The sequence below is a fragment of the Chiloscyllium plagiosum genome, chromosome 31 (genome assembly GCF_004010195.1).
Source record: "Chiloscyllium plagiosum isolate BGI_BamShark_2017 chromosome 31, ASM401019v2, whole genome shotgun sequence".
NCBI classification, from domain to species: domain Eukaryota; kingdom Metazoa; phylum Chordata; class Chondrichthyes; order Orectolobiformes; family Hemiscylliidae; genus Chiloscyllium; species Chiloscyllium plagiosum.
Genome location: NC_057740.1, coordinates 16,120,958 through 16,139,239, shown reverse-complemented (window position 1 = coordinate 16,139,239; position 18,282 = coordinate 16,120,958). Strand labels below are relative to the sequence as shown.

Here is an 18,282-nt window from a genome sequence, read left to right as displayed (position 1 = left end):
CCATCAGAAGAGTCCCATCAATGGTAATACAGCAGTCGCATGTTCTAAAATAAGGAAAGATTAATTGCCTGCTAATATCTAGTTACATCACTTAGTAATATCTACATTATAACAATGACTACATTTCAACAACTAGTGAACTGCTTGTAAAGCAGTCTGGGTTATGCCATTCTTAATATCATGATTTAAAAGCTGTTCTATACCAAGTAGTTTCAGGGCTCAAGTAGAATGACTTTTTCTGACAGCCTGGCTGAAGCTCAGACTTGAGGAGTGGAAAAGTACTGGTACAAACATGCACAGTGACATCCATAGCACATCAATATTTGAATGCAAGTTGAGGCTGAGCACCTTGGCAACACAGATTGTGGTATCTTTAGACAAAGAAAAAGGCTGTTGCCAAGTAAGATCAGTTAATTCTATTACTAACTAGAAAGGGGAAAATAATGTTTGTAAAACTATTTATAAACTTACAGCTCCATGAAAAGTATTTAACTAGTTTCTATGGTTAAATAATGGGAAAATGCAAATTTCTACATTTGCAGATGTTATGAAACTTTGAAATGTAGTAAACAATGAGGAAGAGAGCAACAAATTTCAGAAGAACATGGACTGGTGAAATGACATTTGGCAGATAAGGCAACACAAATGAAACAGTAGAAGTTTAAAGGTGAGATGTAAGATATACAGACTCAATAATTTTTTCAGCGATTAAAAACAGAACTGTTGTGGTTCTGTTCGCCGAGCTCTCATGAGCAAAACCAATGTAGTGTACAAAATCCCATGCAAGGACTGCATAAAACACTACATGGGACAAACAGGAAGACAGCTAACGATCCGCAACCATGAACAGCAACTAGCCACAAAATGACACGACCAGCTATCCTTAGTAGCCACGCACGCAGATGACAAGCAACATGAATTCGACTGGGACAACACTACTATTATAGGACAAGCCAAACAGAGAACAGCCAGGGAATTCCTAGAGGCATGGCACTCATCCACACATTCAATCAATAAGCACATCGACCTGGACCCAATATACCGACCACTGCAACGGACAGCTGGAACTGACAACCGGAAGCGGCAGATTCAAACCACTACAAATGCCAGAGGAAAGATCACAGAAGCGCTTCACAGGAGGCTCCCAAGCACTGAGGATGTCACCTAGACAGGGGACGAAACGTCTGCAACACAAATTCCCAGCTCGGCGAACAGAACCACAACAACGAGCACCCGAGCTACAAATCTTCTCACAAACTTTGAAAAACAGAACTGTTCAGAAAAAACTGGTACAGCATAATTTTTTCTCTTTCTAGAAATGCACAAACAACTCTTAAAATAGAGAAAAGGTCACAAAAACTCTGCACCTGGTATTGATGTCACTACATTTTGGAATAGTTGTCAGGAGTCTTCTTGCACTTACATGCCCCTTTATGTTTACAATTACAATGCCATTACAATACTGAGATCGTCAAAAATCACACGACACTTGGTTGTAGTCAAAATTAGAGTGGTGCTGGAAAAGCACAGCAGGTCAAGCTGCATCCGAGGAGCAAGAAAAGCGACATTTTGGGCAAAAGCCCTTCATCCTGAGTTGTAGTCCAACAGGTTTATTTGCAACCACAACCCCGCTCCTTCCTCAGGCAGAGAGATCAACACACTTTGTGCCAACCAGCCTTTTGTCCTTTGGTATCAGTGAATCACTGTCAAGGTGTCATGGGTTGTATATTTTTCCTTTCTACTTGGCTAATCTGTCAGTTTTAAAATCATTGATTTAGGTTCATTATTATCCATCTTTGACTTCTGAACCCAAAATCTCACAGAAATTGGGATGAAAAAAAGACCCAAGATTCTATGGACATATTTATTTGAAGTTGGCTGAGCACTGAGAATCATAGAATCCCTTACAGTGTGGAAGCAGGCCATTCAACCCATCGAGTCCACACTGAACCTCTGAAGAGCATCCCAGCCAGACCTATCCTGTAACCCTGCGTTTTCCCTGGCTAACCCACCCAACCTGCACATTCTGGATACTATGGGCAATTTAGCATGGCCTAACCTGCACATCTCTGTGCTGTGGGAGGACACCAGAGCATCCAGAGGAAATCTGCACAGACACGGGTAGGATGTGCAAAGTCCACACAAATAGTTGCCCGAGGGTGGAATCGAATCCTGGTCCCTGATGCGGTGAGGCACTGTGTTGCCCAAAGGTGTTTTAGAAATGTGATCCTTGACTTTATAAGTAGAATGTTTCAAAAAGCAATCATGTTATGCTGAAATTTTATAAAACACTGGTTAGTCCAACTTAGCTGCAATATTAGACTCAATTCCAGTTACCACATTGATGTTCATACAAACATAGGCATTAGGAGCATGAGTAGGCCATTTGGTCTCTAGAGCTGCTTCTCCATTCAATAAGATCACAAGTAATCTGATTTTGGCCTCATCTCTACTTTCCTATCTATTGTCTACGTTATAGAATCCTTACAGTGAGGAAAGAAGCCATTCAGCCCATCAAGTCTGCACGACCCTCTGAACAGCATCCCACTCAGACCCTGCCTCAAACCGTATCCCCATAACTCTGCGTTTACCAAGACTAACCCATCTAGTCTGCACATCCTTGGACACTACAGGGCAATTTAGTAAGGACAATCCATTTAATGTGCGCAAAAAACATACCATCATAGAGATGTACAAGAACAGAAACGGATCCTTTGGTCCAACTCATCCATGCTGACCAGATATCTTAAATTAATCTAGTCCCATTTGCCAGCACTTGACCCATTTCCCTCTAAACCCTTCCTATTCATGTACCCATCCAGATGTCCTTTAAATGTTGTAATTGTACCAGCCTCCACCACTTCACTGGCAGCTCATTCCATACACGCACCACCCTCTGCGTGAAAAAGTTGCCGCTTACGTTCCTTTTAAATCTTTCCCCTCTCAGCCTAAAACTATGCCCTCTAGTTCTGGATTCCCCCAATCCAGGGAAAAGACCATGTCTATTTACACTATTTGTGCCCCTCATGATTTTACACACATCTATAAGGTCACTCCTCAGCCTCCGACACTCCAGAGAAAACAGCCCCAACAGATTCAGCCTCTCTGTGTAGCTCAAACCCTCCAACTTTGGCAACATCCTTTTAAATTTTTCTGAACTCTTTCAAGTTTCACAACATCCTTCGTTCAGCAGGGAGACCAGAATTGCACGCAATATTCCAAAAGTGGCCAAACCAATGTCCTATACAGACACAAGATGACCTCCCAGCTTCTGTACTCAATGCTCTGACCAATAAAGGAAAGCATACTATCTTTGGACTCTGGGAGGAAACTGGAGCACCTGTCTGTAACCCATGCAGACACACCCTCTAACTCCATCATCAATCAAAAATTTGTCACAGTTGGCATTAAAAATATTCAATTAAGCTTCCTCAATTGCTCTCTCTGGAAGAGATTTCCACAGATTTAAAACCCCTTGGAAAAAAACCTCAACTCACTAAAATGGAGAACTCTTTATAAAATTTCAGCATAACATGATTGCTTTTTGAAATATTCTACTTATAAAGTCAAGGATCACATTTCTAAAAACACCTCGCTGTAACAATTTCCAGAAAGCAAAACAAATTTTCACCATCACCGGTCAAGTCTTCTTGGATGTTTCTTTAAAACCATCTCATTCTTCTACATTCCAGTGGATACAAGTCCAACCTTTCCTCATGAGACAACGTTCTACCCAAGCATCTTGTGAGCGAACATTCTCTACACTGCTACTAATTCAATTACAGTATGTCCTTTCTAAACAAAAGAGACTTAAATTGTCCACAGTGGGGCTCTTGTGGCAGTCTGGTAGTATCCCTACCTCCGAGCCAGAAGGGTCTAGTTCATGTCCCACCTGCTGCTGAGGTGGGAATAACATTTCTGTTCAGAATGATTAGAAAACATGTAATCAGTGCCAATACTCCAGGTACTTTCTTACCAATTCCTTCATTCTGGAATGCATTAATTTGCTTTAAATTTTATTCAGTTCTGCATACAGATATTAATATAAACTAATTTGCAAAGATATCCTCTAACAGAAGGAAACCAATACAGAAACAGAAAAGTCTGAAGCAAACAATTTAAACTAATTTGCAAAGATATCCTTTAACAGAAAAAAAATACAAGTACAGAAAAAATAGAAAAGCCTGAAGCAAACAATGTCTTGGTTTAGGTTACACAGTTTAAGCCATACAGTCTCACACTAAATTAGAATAGCAAAATAATCATATTTTGGCCTGCCCACATAGTTGAAGCCTCCAAAATCAAGGAGCGTGCCAGTGAGAAATAAGCCTTTTACATTTTTGGATGCAAACCCTGCTTACAAAGGGAACTTGAAAACATCAGAACAATACAATGGATCTCACTCAAGCAGACGTAGACAAATAGAAGTTCTCCAACCTAATTATTTAAAAAAAAATTCCAATTGTGTAATGTTAATCAGGAATTCTCTCATTTACAGCTCTGTGAAAATGTAAAATGATATGATTAAACTGTTATATAATTAATTGAAAAACCAACAGATTTTTGCTCATGTCAACTGTCAGCAACAACAATTTGATTTTTAACCTATTGCAATCAAAACTCATTTCTCAAATAAACAGTCTATGTAAATTAAGTGAGATAGACTTAACAAAACACAAATATCAAAATCCCAACATGGCGTCATGACTTTCGTCACAGCCTTAGCCGAGTCACGTGATTCAAGGCGGCACTGGGAGGAAGGCCTGGTATCCCAGCATTCTTTCTGTTCCGGTCTTTCCTGACCGACGCCATAACTGAGCTAGGTACGGAGATAAATGCTGGTTAGATCAAATTCAATCTAGTTGTTATCTCAACCATCTTGGGGTTGGATGACTCCTTTTATGTAGGAATGGACAGAATTGCATCTTTTGTGGTAGTTGGACTTAATATTTTATGCCGAATTGTCATATTTAAATCTTCATTTACGGATATTTGGAGGAGATCTTTACGCAGCGTCATGAGAACTTTGGGCTCTCTGCTGATCTATGTGATATTTCTGAATAACCCAGTTATTTATTAAAGACCCTCATTTCACTTGGCGTGAGTGCTGTTACTAACGGCTCCGGAAATTTCCGCAGAGACCCCGTTCTGCGTTTGCAAACCAGGGCAATGACCACTGCTGCTGAATTCTGGTCCAACTGTGTGCCGCGCGCTTACCAGCCGTAAATCAATGAAATACGTTGGGAGATGATGATAAATTGATTGATCAAAGGGTGAGGGGGTGTCTGAAAGGAGGAACGAGGTTTGTGGCGACATTTGCAGAGTTTGGAATGTGGACGGCTCAAGATAGAGCTGAAATCGTTACAAGTAAGGGTGGAATCTTGTAGGATTGAGGGGCTTGAGTTTACAGAGTTGCGGACAAGCAAGTGTGTGAAAGGGTTTGCAAATCGTGACGAAGCGTTGCAAAATAATAGCCACTATAAGGATGACAAGTGATAGACTTGATGATAGGAGCAGGCAGCAGAGTTTTGAATAATCTCCACTTTATAGATCGAATATGACAGGAATAATGAAGGCATGGGTGGGGGTTAAAGTAAAGACTGTAAGTAGAAATATATGTCCTTCGTGATCAGATTAAATCTTCACTTTATACTTATTCAAATGTGTTAACTACTACATGTCCCTGCTCTGATTTTTCTGTATAGAAATGGCAAGTATAAAAGTTAGAAGATCATCTCGGGCACATTCTGCTCAGTTCCAACTATGAGCGAAGGAAAAGTATTTCAGTCATCACTGAGTTGACTATTATGGATTGAAGCCTCATTTTGAAGACTTGGTAGATAATCTAAGCTAGTCCTTAGTGCAGTGCTTTAGGAGTGTTGTGCACTCAGCAGAGATCCTATTGAACTGATCTGGTCTGCAATTCAGCATGGTACAATGGTTAGTACTGCTGTTTTCCAGTGCTTGAGATGTAGATTCGATTCCAATCTTATGTGATTGTCTATGTGGAGTTTTCACGTTCTCCCCATGACTACGTGGATTTCTGCTGGGCATTCTGGTTTCCTCCTACAGTACAAACATGTGCAGGATAGGTGGATTGGCCATGCTAAATTGTCTCATAGTGCTTAGGTTGTGTAGATAGATGGACTTATGGTAAGTGTGGGTGGGATGCTCTTCAGAGGGTTAGTGCAGACTTGGGCCAAATGGCCTCTATCTGAAGAGTAGGGATTCTGATTTATTATGGAGTTGATCCAAGTGTTCCACCGTGTGTGTGTATGTAGGAATAGAGGGACCAAGGATGTGTTTGAAGTGGAAGCCACTGTCTTTGATAGATGTCAGTTTGTGCATTTGATCTCTCAAAAAATTTTGGGTTGAGGGATGATTGTTTGTTAGTACATGGGAGAGCTCCCTGCTCTGATGTCAAAGTTTTCATGTTCACCTACACATCAAATATAACATACAGTAGACTGCAGCAAGCCCTCAGTACCACATGAGGTATCCATCTAAATGGTGCAGACCAGTAATAGAGTTTGCACACGTGCTGTAGTTTCAGATTAAATCTTCACTTTATACTTATTCCAATGTGTTAACTGCAAAATGTCCCTGCTCTAATTTTTCTGTATAGAAATGGCAATCCGCTATCCTATGGCAGTTGGCCTGCGCAAAGGTCACCCTGTTACCAAGAATGAGACTGGGCCAAGACAGTGCCGACGAAGAGGGGTAAGTAAAACACATCTAGATAAATGACCTATGAGATTTTCAAATGCATGGATGTTATTTTTTCAGGATTGGCAACCATCTCTCCAACCACATGAATTTTCTGAAGAGTTTAAAAAAATGCTTAAGATGGTCCTTTGAAATTAGATGGTAATGTTTTTATAATAGCAATAGTCCGAAAGATTGTTCCTGTTATTGGCTTGGTGCAAACTAAAAGGACTTGGGGAACTTGTGAACCCTGAACAAAAGCGAACCATGCTCAGAATCCAAATGGGCGTAAGCTTAATTTGCCCTAATTGTGGCAAAATCGCCTTGGAAAACTCAATCATGGGTGAGATTAATCAGAGAAAACTTGCACCCGTAGTTGGAGCAGTTGAAATTTGAGGAGTTCACTCTGAACTATAAGCAACAAACACAAGTGGGAAGCAGACTAGGATTAGGGAAGCATGAAAGTTGAATGCTGGCAGTGGGCAAGTCTGCCAAGAGCAGCAGGACTGGAGAAAGTGACCAGATGAAGTGAGAATGCCACAGGTTGAAGTCATGCTTGGTTATCTTGTGCCTGTTTAATCATGTGATGTTTCAAAATTAATGTTCACCTGTTGTAATGTGGCTTCTAACTTTTTAGTGGAGATGATGATGGAGAGTGTTGTTGAATTTTAATTTTGCTTTTGAGAATATATCATTATAAATGCAGATGGTAATGTTACTCTGATGATATCTGATAATGAAGGAGCCCCTGAAAACCAAACCAAGAAAAATAAAACATTTTAACTCTTGCTTGGATCCCATATGTTTTTAATTTTATGGCTAGTATTCTCTGTGGAATCTTAACAAAATGTTTGCTGAATTCCATGTGGACTATATTGAGCACCTTCGCTGACCCTCATTTGTGACTTTTTTTTAAACAAAGATCAGACAAATTAGTCCAGCATTGCCATCCTTTAAGATCCATGCCAACTGTCCTTAATTTCTGCTTCTAACAGGTTTATGTGGTCTTAGAATTTGTTTTCCAGTAACTTGCCCATAACCAAGCCTGGGCTGACTAGCCTGTCATTATTTGGCCTGTGTTACTTGCCGATAGAAGAATGACCAGAATTCTACACTGTTTTCTAAACGTGCCTACACTGATATCCTATGCAGCCACACATGACATCCTAACTTATACTCAGTGCACTGACATTGAACCCAAGCATATCAAACACTACCTTCACCACCCTATCTACCTGTGACTCTGCTTTCAAGGAGCTACGCACCTGCACCCCTATGTCTCTTTGTTTGGCAACAAGCTCCAGGGCCCTATCATTAAGTGTAAAGGTCCTGCTCTAGTTTGCCTTATCAAAATGCGACACCTTATGTAAATTAAACTCCATCTTCCACTCCAGCCCATTGGCTCAACTGGTCAAGGTTCTGTTGCACTTTGAGACAATATCGTCTTTCAAGAATGCTAAATATTATGCCTCTACTAGTGTACTTATCCTGTCAATATTTCATAATCTCCTTTTACCAAAGGATACTTTTTTTTTATAGACCATAATATCCATTAATAACGATGATCACATCTTGTATCTTGGCTCACAAGTTGAACAGAAGTAGGCCATTCGTTCCATCAAGTCTGATCCTTCACTCAGTGAGATTATGACAGATCTGATAATCCTCACTCCACTTTCCTACCTTTTCCCCATAATCCTTGATTTCCTTGCATTAAAAATGTCTACCTCAGCCTTTAATATACTTAACCCTGCCTCAGCTGTTCTGTGTGGTCATGACTTTCACAGATTGACTGCGCTCCCTCTGAGAGAAGTTCCTCCTCATATCTGTTTGTGACTTCTGATTCTGTGATGTGACCTTTGGTGCCAGACGCAAGGGAAAACACAACTTTTTCCTATCTACCCTGTCAAATCCTCTAATAATTGTGTATGTTTCAGTAATGTTATCTCCTTCCTCTATATTCCATGAGTACAGGCTCAAACAACTCACCTGCCTCCGTAAAGCAGTCCCGACAGATCTGATACCAGCGTAGTGAATCGTCTCTGGACAGCCTGTATATTTTTGCCTTGATAAGGAGCCCACAACTGTTCAGTTGTCCGGCTGTTGACTGACTAGTGCTTTGGATATTTTTAGCAAAACCTCTCTACTTTTTATTTTCTTTGAAATAAAGGCCAATATTTTGCCTTCCCTGTTACTTGATTATCTTGGATGCTGGCTTTCCTTGACTCTTTCCCTTGTTAAATGAAGGTAGATTGGCAATTTTCCAATCCTCTGGGGCATTTCTAGAACCTAGATATTCCTGGAAAATTAGTACAGTACATCCACAATCTCTTGAGACACTTCCTTTAATATCCTATTTTGCATCCCATCTCAGTGGACTTACTGGCTTTAGCTTCATGAGCTTCCCTAGCACTTATTCTCTGGTGATAGTTGTTGTACTGTTTCTTGTCCTTTTGCTGTTTGAATACTTTGTAATTTTGGGATATTATTAGTGTCTTCCATTAAAGACTGATGCAAAGCACTTACTTAACTCTGCCATTGCCTGATTCTCTATTACTTTTACCCCAGCCTCATTCTCTAAGGGGCTTATCTTCACTTTGGGTTCTCTCTTCCTTTTCATATATTTAAAGAATTACTTGCTGTCCATCTTGATATTACTTTCAAGTTTACCCTCAATTTTGTTTTGGGGGTGTTTTTTATTGGTATTTAAAACTCTTAAACCTCTGGCTTACCAATAATATTGGCCACATTATGTGTGTTTTCTTTCAATCTGATGCTGTCCTTAACTTCCTGGTTGATGATCGGCTTCCACGAGTCCTTCCTATCTTTGTGAGTCACAAACTATTTTATTAAATGTCTGCCATTGATCCTCCATTGTCTTTGAAGTCTTTTCTCAATCTACTCCGGTCAGGTGTGCCCTCATTTCTTTGCAATTAGTCTTATTTAAGCTCAACACAGTTGTTTCTGAGGTAAAAACAATGACTGCACAGTTGTTTCTGAGTCAAGTTTCTCCCCTGTTAAATTAATTGCTAAATTCTACCACATTATGGTTGCAGTTTCTGAGATGACGTTTTATCCTGCCATTAATTATTAAACCTTCCTCATGCCAGATTACTAGATCTAAAATAGTTTGATTCCCTATTTGAATCCACAGCATATTGTTATAAAGTCATTGATACTCTGTATCAATGACCAAAGGGGCCCTTTGGTTCATCCAGGAAACTGTTTTAAATCCACTGTGAATTTTTCCTCATTGCCATCTCTGCCAATCTGACCATCCCAATCTATATGAAGATTAAAGTCACCCAAGATTAAAGTACTGCTTTTGACAAGCCCTCGTTCAATCCTGATTGATTCTCTGTTCTACTGAACAGCTACTGCTCGGGGGCCAGTGTCTTCTTTCCCTTTTTTTATTTCTAACTTCCACTCATGGATTCAAGATCTTCTGATCCAAGACCAGATCTTGTTATTCCATCCTGTATCAAAAATGCTACCCCATCATCCTTTTCTTCCTATCTATCCTTTCCAAAAAGTTTCCTACCCCTGAATATTTATTTCCCAGTTTGATCTCCTTGTTATCATGTCTCTATTGGCTAGAAGATCATATCCATTAACCTGTATTTGTGCTGTTAATTATCTATTTTGTTCTGAAAACTATTCCTATTCAAAGAAATATTTTTTTTTCTTTTTACTGTTATTTCCCCATTGACCCTATCTGCTTTATTTATGCTTAAATGTAGTGTCCCTTTCTGTCCCACTCTGGATATCATTATCCAAATAGTTGCCCTGTAATTTTGCCATATCCTCTTGCATTGTAAGTCTCTACATTTCCCTCTCTCAAATTCTCTTGCTCTCTCTCTAATTCGGGTGAGAGGGAGATGCCCTGGGAGTTCTTAACATTGACCCCATGAAGTCTCACTGCATCAGGTCAAACATGGACAAGGAAATCTGATTTCCAGTTGCCATCCTCACTTGGCTGATGAATGACATTGGCCGATACTTGGGAATCATTGAGCTTGGTAAGCTGTAGAATGTACTCTGGATGAGGGTTTAAGTGTCGAACACAGAGTTGTTTGGGCAGCAGCACTACTAGTCAAGCTGGTCGGGTCCTAAAGAACATTGCTTCTAGACTGTATCTGTGGCAGGTGGTGAGGCAAAAATGTACTTGACCTTATCCTCACCAATCTGTCTGCTGCAGATGCATCTGATCATAATAGAATCGATGAGTGACAACCCCTCAGTCCTTGTGGAGATGAAGTCCTGCCTTCACATTTGGGAATAATCTCTACTGTGTGTGGCACCATCACCCTGCTAAATGGGACAGACTTCCAACAGATCTCGCAGTTCAACACCAGGCACACGTGAGGCACTGTGGGCCATCAACAGCAGCAGAAATGTACTCCACCACAATCTGCAGCCTCACGACCCAGCGTATCCCCAACTCAACTCATCAAGCCAAGGGATCAACCCTGATTCCATGAACAATGCAGAAGGGCATGCCAGGATCAGCACCAGGCATACCAAAGATGAGGTCTCAACTTGCTGAAATTACAACACTGGTCTACTTGCATGCCAAGTGTAAGCAGCAAATGATAGACAGAGCCAAATGATTCACAATCAATGGATCAGATCTAAGGCCTGCAGTCCTGTCACATCCAGTTGTGAATGGTGGTGGACAATTAAACAATTCACTGAAGGAAAGGGCTCCATCCTCAATGTTGATTTTGGTTTTGTGGGGGAGGGGATAAGCCTAGCATATCAATTGAAAAGGCTTCGGTTGAAGCACGAAGTGGATGATCCATTTTGGTCTCCTCCAGTCATACACAACATCACAGATGCTAGTCCACCCAATTCAGTTTACTCCATGTGATATCAAGGAATGGCTGGATGTACTGGATATTGGAAAGACTATGGGCTGGAATATTCCTGAAGACTTGTGCCGCTGAAGTTGCTACTCACCTAGCCAAGTTGTTTCAGTACAGCTGCAACACCTGACAATGTGGAAAATAACCCAGATACATCCTGTACACACTAAGCAAGACAATTCCAACCTGACTTGATTCATACCCCATCCGTCATCTTCCACAGTCACTCCTTGTACCATCTACAGAGATTCTCCAAAGCACCTTTTAAATGCATCGCAAATGACAAGGTTAGCAACCTGCAAGTTCCCTATCAAGCCTCTCCTCATTCTGACTTGGAAATATACCACTGTTCTTCAGTGTTGCTAGGTCAAATTCTGGAATTCTCTCCCAGATAATATTGTGGGTCTACCTACAGTATGTGGGCTGCTGCGTTCACCACCTCCTCAAAGGCATCTAGGGGCAGGCAATGAATGCTGGGCCGAGACAGCAACACCCACATCCCATGAGTGAATAATAGATAAGTCATTGCGTTATATAAAAAAAAATTCTCCCACCAGTTCTTTTGTCAGTTAAATTGAATCTGTCTTTCTGTTATCATTTCCATTCCTACTTTCTCCTATTCACTCATAATTTTGAATATTTCTATCTGACTCCTCGAGCTTCTCTGCTGTAAGGAGAACAATTGCAGCTTGTCTGATGTCCACAGGAGCTGAAGCCCCTCCTCTCTAAATCACCTTTGCACCATTGAGTTCTGGCCAATGATCTAATACATGGTGGAGATAAATGAGAGGTACTGCATTTTGGTTAAAACAAACAAGGCAGGACTTTGTACAGTTGATGGTAGTGTTGTGAGTGGTTGAACAGAGACCTTGGGGTTCAGGTACAAGTTCTTTGAAAGTTGCATTACACGTAGATGGTGTGGTTAAGGTGTTTAACATATTTGTCTTCATTATTCTGAGTATAAGAGTTGAGATTGTACAGGATGTTGGTGAGGCCTCTTTTGGAGTACAATTCTGGTCACCTTGCTATAAGAAGGATATTATTAAATTGGAGAGGGTTCAGAAAAGATTTACCAGGATGTTTTCAGACTGGAGGGTTTGTGTTCTAAGGATAGGCTGGGCCTCTTTTTTTTCACCAGAGTAGAGGAGGTTGAGGAGTGACATTATAGAGGTTTATAAAATCATGAGGGCATAGATAAGGTGAATAGCAAAGGGGTTTTCCCCAGGATGGGGGAAGTTCAAAACTAGGGGTCACATTTTTAAGGTGACCGGAAAAAGATTTAAGAGACTTGAGGTGCAACTTTTCTCTCTAGGTGGTTCATGTGTGGAATGAACTGCCAGAGAACGTGATAGATGCAGGTACAGTTACAACATTTTTAAAATACATTGGACAGATACATAAATGGGAAAAGTTTAGGGGGTATGGGCCAAACACAGGAAAATGGGACTCATTCAGTTTGGGGAAACTTTGGTTGGTGTGGACGAAATGGACTGAAGGGTCTGTTTCTGTGCTGTTACCTTTTGGTCCCTTAATTGGTCCGACGTATTTTTTCTTGTTTTTCACATACTAATCAAATATTCTTGGCCTTTTTTTGATTTTACTTATGAATATTTTCAATCAAAATAAAGGTGAGCCCAGACACACTATTTGCCTTTGTATTCATCTTTATAAAAGACAGGGCAATGCAGCTGAAATACTGGCTGTGATAAACATGGGGAAAGAGCAAGTATTAATAAGATGTAATCTTACCATCCAGCCTGGTTATTTATCCACTTTTGAATGTATTAATTTTGTCTGCTGTTTGTAAATTCCATCTCAAGCTAACTTTCCCTCCTTTAACTGACCTTTTCCGTATTTACTCAGACTGAATTATGATCACCGCTAATCTAGAAAATGATTTCCTACTGATACCTTTTCCAATTTCTAGATTAATCCCTGAAACTAAACCCAGACTTTTCATTTGTCTTGCTAGATCCTGGCTAAGCATTCATTTAAATGTATTTTATAATGCAAATAAATTCAACAATTTGTCTACGTATTTGCTTTTCTATCTCCACTTAACTGCTTGGGACCTTTCAGTACATTCCCAGCAGCATGATTGTCTATTTTTGTTTTGCGCTTTTCCTATCACATTGTTTCATATCCATCACAATGGCTTCTTCAACTGAAGTTGCACCATGTCACTTTATTTTTCTCGGTCGTGTCTCAAAAATCATGTCAGGAGTATTGAGTTGCCATTTTTCGCACCTTCAAGACCTGTTTCAGTAATCCTACTTACATGCTTATCTCTATACTACTCATTTGCCTTCATCACTAGATTGATGTTGTAGATAAATACAATCATTGTGCAACTAGTTTTGTCCATAGTTTTCAGCTGTTATTTCAATTTTGCTTATCATGTCTCTGAATCTAAATTTAGCTTCTACTCCCTGTCAAACTAATTTAAAACCCCACAACACTAGTAAACATTGCCTTAAATATATTTGACCTAGTCCTGCAGAGGTGCAGCCCTTCTGACTAGTAGAAATCCCATCTCTCTACAACTGTCAACTTTTCAGGAATCTAAATCCCTCCTTTCCTGGACTATTTCTGTAGCCACACACTTACTTACACCATCCTCCTGTTTCTGTCCTTACTTGGACATGGAACCAGGAATAACCTGAAGAATACTACTGTTTTTAGTGGACATCTAGAATTGCACCTGAACATTATTGCCAATTGTTGAAAGCCTGAGTTCTCTTTTAACTCTTGGTTTAATCTATTTCCTTAGCGCCTAACTAAGCACACCAAGTTTGTCAGAGATCTAATCCGTGAGGTCTGTGGTTTTGCTCCCTATGAAAGGCGTGCAATGGAGTTGCTGAAAGTCTCTAAAGACAAGCGTGCACTCAAATTCATCAAAAAGAGAGTAAGTAACAACTTGTGCTGAGAGCACATAATAAAAAAACTTGAAGGCTGTCAGTTGATAGTGATAGCTTAACAGATTCTTCTTGATGCTCGTCTTTACTGTTGCTCGTTTTCCTTCACTAATGTTAGTAGCTCTAAAATGCCAATATGTACTCTCTTTAGGACAAATTTGTGTCAGACTTTGTCAGATGAAAAGTATGTCAGTGTTGATTGACAGCTTATCCTAATATTTTGGGTGTATGTTTGTGATACTTAAGTGATTCGAATCAAAACGTGAGGACGTATTTCATGAAGGAAATCCGAGTTGCAAGTGGGTGACTTTGTTTGACTAACTGTCAGTCTCCTGACTTGCAGGTGAGGAATTAGCCAAGAATTTTTTTTAAAAAGCAACTTGTGCAGTATTAAATCTGAACCTAAATATTAGCAAGGCAAGCAGACTGCAGCTGTTTTATACACTTCAATATAGTGGAAGGAATTTTTTAAAATTGCATGCTTCATTGCAAATCACTGACAGTTAATTTTTCTACCATTAGGGGCAACAGAACGCTAATGAGTGTTTATTTTTCAGGTTGGTACTCACATCCGTGCAAAGAGGAAGAGAGAAGAACTCAGCAATGTGCTGGCAGCAATGAGAAAGGCAGCTGCAAAGAAAGATTAATCTGTACAAAGTTGTTACAATTAAAGTTCTTAAGTTATCTGTTGTGTTTGGACTCATGCTTATTGAAGCTTACTTTTAATGAAATTATATCCTAATGGTAAGTTTGAGGAGTAAAGTTTTAGAAACCAGCAAAGGTTGACCAAAAGATTAAATTTTTTTTAAAGCAAAGAACAGAATAAGGCAGTAAACGTGCCAGAAATAAGAGCTTCTTTCCATCCATTCACATTAGCCACAGTCCACAAAGGCCCACTTTTGTGTCCCACTCCTTTGTCTAGTTTCTGATGTCCATTTATCCAGTCCTTCTCCATCTTGGCCTGTTCTTTCCTAGACTTTCAATTATTGTTGCCAAGAGATTTTTACAAGGATATTAAAGTAAGCATTTCAACTTGAGACAGAAACAGTAGAAATTTTAAGGAATGAGAAAATAGAGATGCTGAACAAATTTTGTCGTCATGGTGGAAAACAAAGATGGTTAGTTATGTTTTAAAATTTCCCATTTTGGCCCCAAAGTACTGGAAGTTAACAGCTGCTCAAGAAAGGAGAGAGAAAATAGGGAAGTTATTTAGCTTATGAGTTGTCTAAAAAATTCTGGAATCTAAGGAAATTTAATGGACTCATCATAAAATGATCAATCTACAATCTAAAAATAGGGAAATGGCTTTTTAAAGAAAGATCGAGCAAGATAAAGTAGATGTATACTTTGCAAGAAGCATTCAATAAGGATGTTCGGAGGATTCATACATGGGGATAAGAGTTGGAGGTAGACTTGTTTTTGCTGATCACATTAAACAGATTCTGAAAGGACTTAATGGAGTAGCTAAAGATCACTTTCTCCTGAGGAATCTAGAACATGAGATAACAGTATCAGGTTAAGAAGACTGGGACTAAGATGAAGAATTTGTTCAAAGGGTTGTGAATCGCCAATTATGAATGCTGCATTATTAAATAATCAAAGGCTGAAATATTTATCTAAAAATAAATCATAGGATAAAAGGAGCAGCCATAATAATTGAGTTAAAGTTAATTAATATTGAATAGTGGATATACCTTGAGCTATATGGTGTTTTTTCTTTAAGCTGTTTAGCAAAAAAAAAAGGATTGAAGATGATAGTGGTAGACATATGTATAGACTTCAAGGTGTTTGACAAGGTTTCTGATGACTGATCAAGGTTAGATCACTTGATATACAGGGAGAACTAACCATTTGTTTACAAAGATGGGTGGAAGGGTTGTTTTTCAGACTAGAGGACTGACCAATGGTGTGCTGCAGGGATCAGTGCTTGGTCCACTGCATTTTGTCATTCTCAAATTATTTGAATGTGAATATGAGGTAAGGTTAGTAAATTTGCAGATGATAACAAAATTGATGTAGTGGTTACCCCGTTGTACTATGTGGTAACATGATCCAATGGACAAAAAAGAGTGGCAGATGGAGTTTAGATAAATGTGAGATGCTACATTTTGGAAAGGCAAATCAGGGCAGGATTTATACCATTAATGGTAAGGTTCTGGGTATATTGCTAAACAGAACATGGAGGTGGAGTTACAGCTAGAAAGGGCAGTGAAGGAGTTTTGTATGCTTGCCTTTATTGGTCTATTTACTTGAGCATAGGAATTGGGAGGTTATGTTGTTGCTGTACAGGACATTACTGAGGCCACTTTTAGAATACTGCATTTAATTGTGGTCTCTCGCGTTTGGAAGGATGTTGTGAAACTTGAAAGGGTTCAGAAAAGATTTACAAGGATATTGCCAGGGCTGGAGGGTTTGAGATAAAGGGAGAGGATGAATAGGCTGGGCTGTTTTCCCTGAAGTGTCAGAGGCTGAAAGGTGAACTTATTGAGGTTTCTAAAATCATGAGGGGCATGGATAACAGTCAAGGTATTTTCCCCAGAATAGCAGAGTCCAAAGCTACAGGTGAGAGGAAAAGATTTGAAAGGGACCTAAGGGGCAACTTTTTCATGCAGAAGGAGGTGCGTGTATGGAATGAATACCAGAGGAAGTGGTGGGGGCTAGTACAATTACAATATTTAAAAGGCATCCGAATGGATATATCAATAGTAAGGGTTCAGAGGTATTTGGGAGAAAATGAGTACTGCAGATGCTGGAGATAAGAGTTGAAGAGCGTGGTGCTGGAAAATCAATAATCTCACTTCCTCACATCATACTCCAAATGCCATGTTGTCACCAATGACATATCCTCAAATCATTAATTCCCCAACCCAATTTTATCAGCATTATTATATACATTATTCTCTTCATCCAAACATTCACAGACAAACAAGTTGGGGCCTTGGCACCAATTCCTGTGGCAATCTGCCAGTCACAGACACGCTGCTTAACTGCTTGATTTATCAAAGTCATAAGATATACAGCACAGAAACAGATCCTTTGGGTCAACTTTATGCTGACCAGATATCTCCAATTAATCCAGTCCTGTTTTCCAGCATCTGACCCATATCCCTCTAAAGTTGAAGAGTGTGGTGTTGGAAAAGCATAGTCAGGCAGCATCCAAGAACAGGAAAGCTGACATTGAGCATAAGCTCTTCATCAGGAATGAAACCCTCATTGTAAGTAGAGTGAAGGCTTAGTAGACTTTGTCCATGGCCTTAGAGGGTGTACAAAAATGAGATGCTAAGGCCTGAATTCTCTGGTGTTTAGAAACAAACAACAAAATTAACTAAGGTTGGGAAAGCAGAGTACTGTAATAGGAAATCTGTGCTCTAACCAGGGTGTGACTGTCTTGAAAGTGTAAATAGAGGTTACAACAGCTTTGCAATAGTAAGGACCAATTGGAAGGGAATATAAAGAAATTAAATCCACTTAAACACTAATTAAACAGAAGGGAGAGAATAGAAACAAATCAATGAGGTGCAGATTTAGCTGGCAAGGAAATAAATTAGAAATATGCAACAGGAGTGACAAAATAATGTTTTAAAAAAAGGAAATGAACCAGAGTAGATAGAGTAAGGAACATCTGGGAATGGCAACTACATTATAATAAAAGCGAACTGCCAAAGAAACTCAGTTGGCAAGCAGGAAGCTGGGATAACACAGCAAGCCAGGTAGCATCAGGAGGTGAAGTCAACTTTTCAGTGTAGAATAGAATCCCTGCAGAGTGTGGAAACAGGCCGTTTGGCCCAACAAGTTCA

General features: G+C 39.7%; 1 protein-coding gene across 1 annotated transcript; it reads left to right on the top strand.

Annotated features, from left to right (window-relative positions):
• The first annotated feature begins 4,717 nt into the window (after positions 1-4,717).
• rpl36 (ribosomal protein L36) lies at positions 4,718-15,169 on the top strand. Its single transcript, XM_043721033.1, has 4 exons — positions 4,718-4,823; positions 6,626-6,720; positions 14,341-14,475; positions 15,043-15,169. The coding sequence occupies exons 2-4, from the start codon at positions 6,628-6,630 to the stop codon at positions 15,130-15,132; spliced, it is 318 nt and encodes a 105-aa protein (XP_043576968.1). The 5' UTR covers positions 4,718-4,823; positions 6,626-6,627; the 3' UTR covers positions 15,133-15,169.
• Positions 15,170-18,282: the final 3,113 nt, after the last annotated feature.

Coding starts and splice junctions, on each gene's coding strand:
- rpl36 (XM_043721033.1), top strand. CDS start 6,628: ATGGCAATCCGCTATCCTATGGCAGTTGGCCTGCGCAAAGGTCACCCT. Junction 6,721..14,340: donor GACAGTGCCGACGAAGAGGG/GTAAGTAAAACA, acceptor CTATTTCCTTAG/CGCCTAACTAAGCACACCAA. Junction 14,476..15,042: donor TCAAATTCATCAAAAAGAGA/GTAAGTAACAAC, acceptor TTTATTTTTCAG/GTTGGTACTCACATCCGTGC.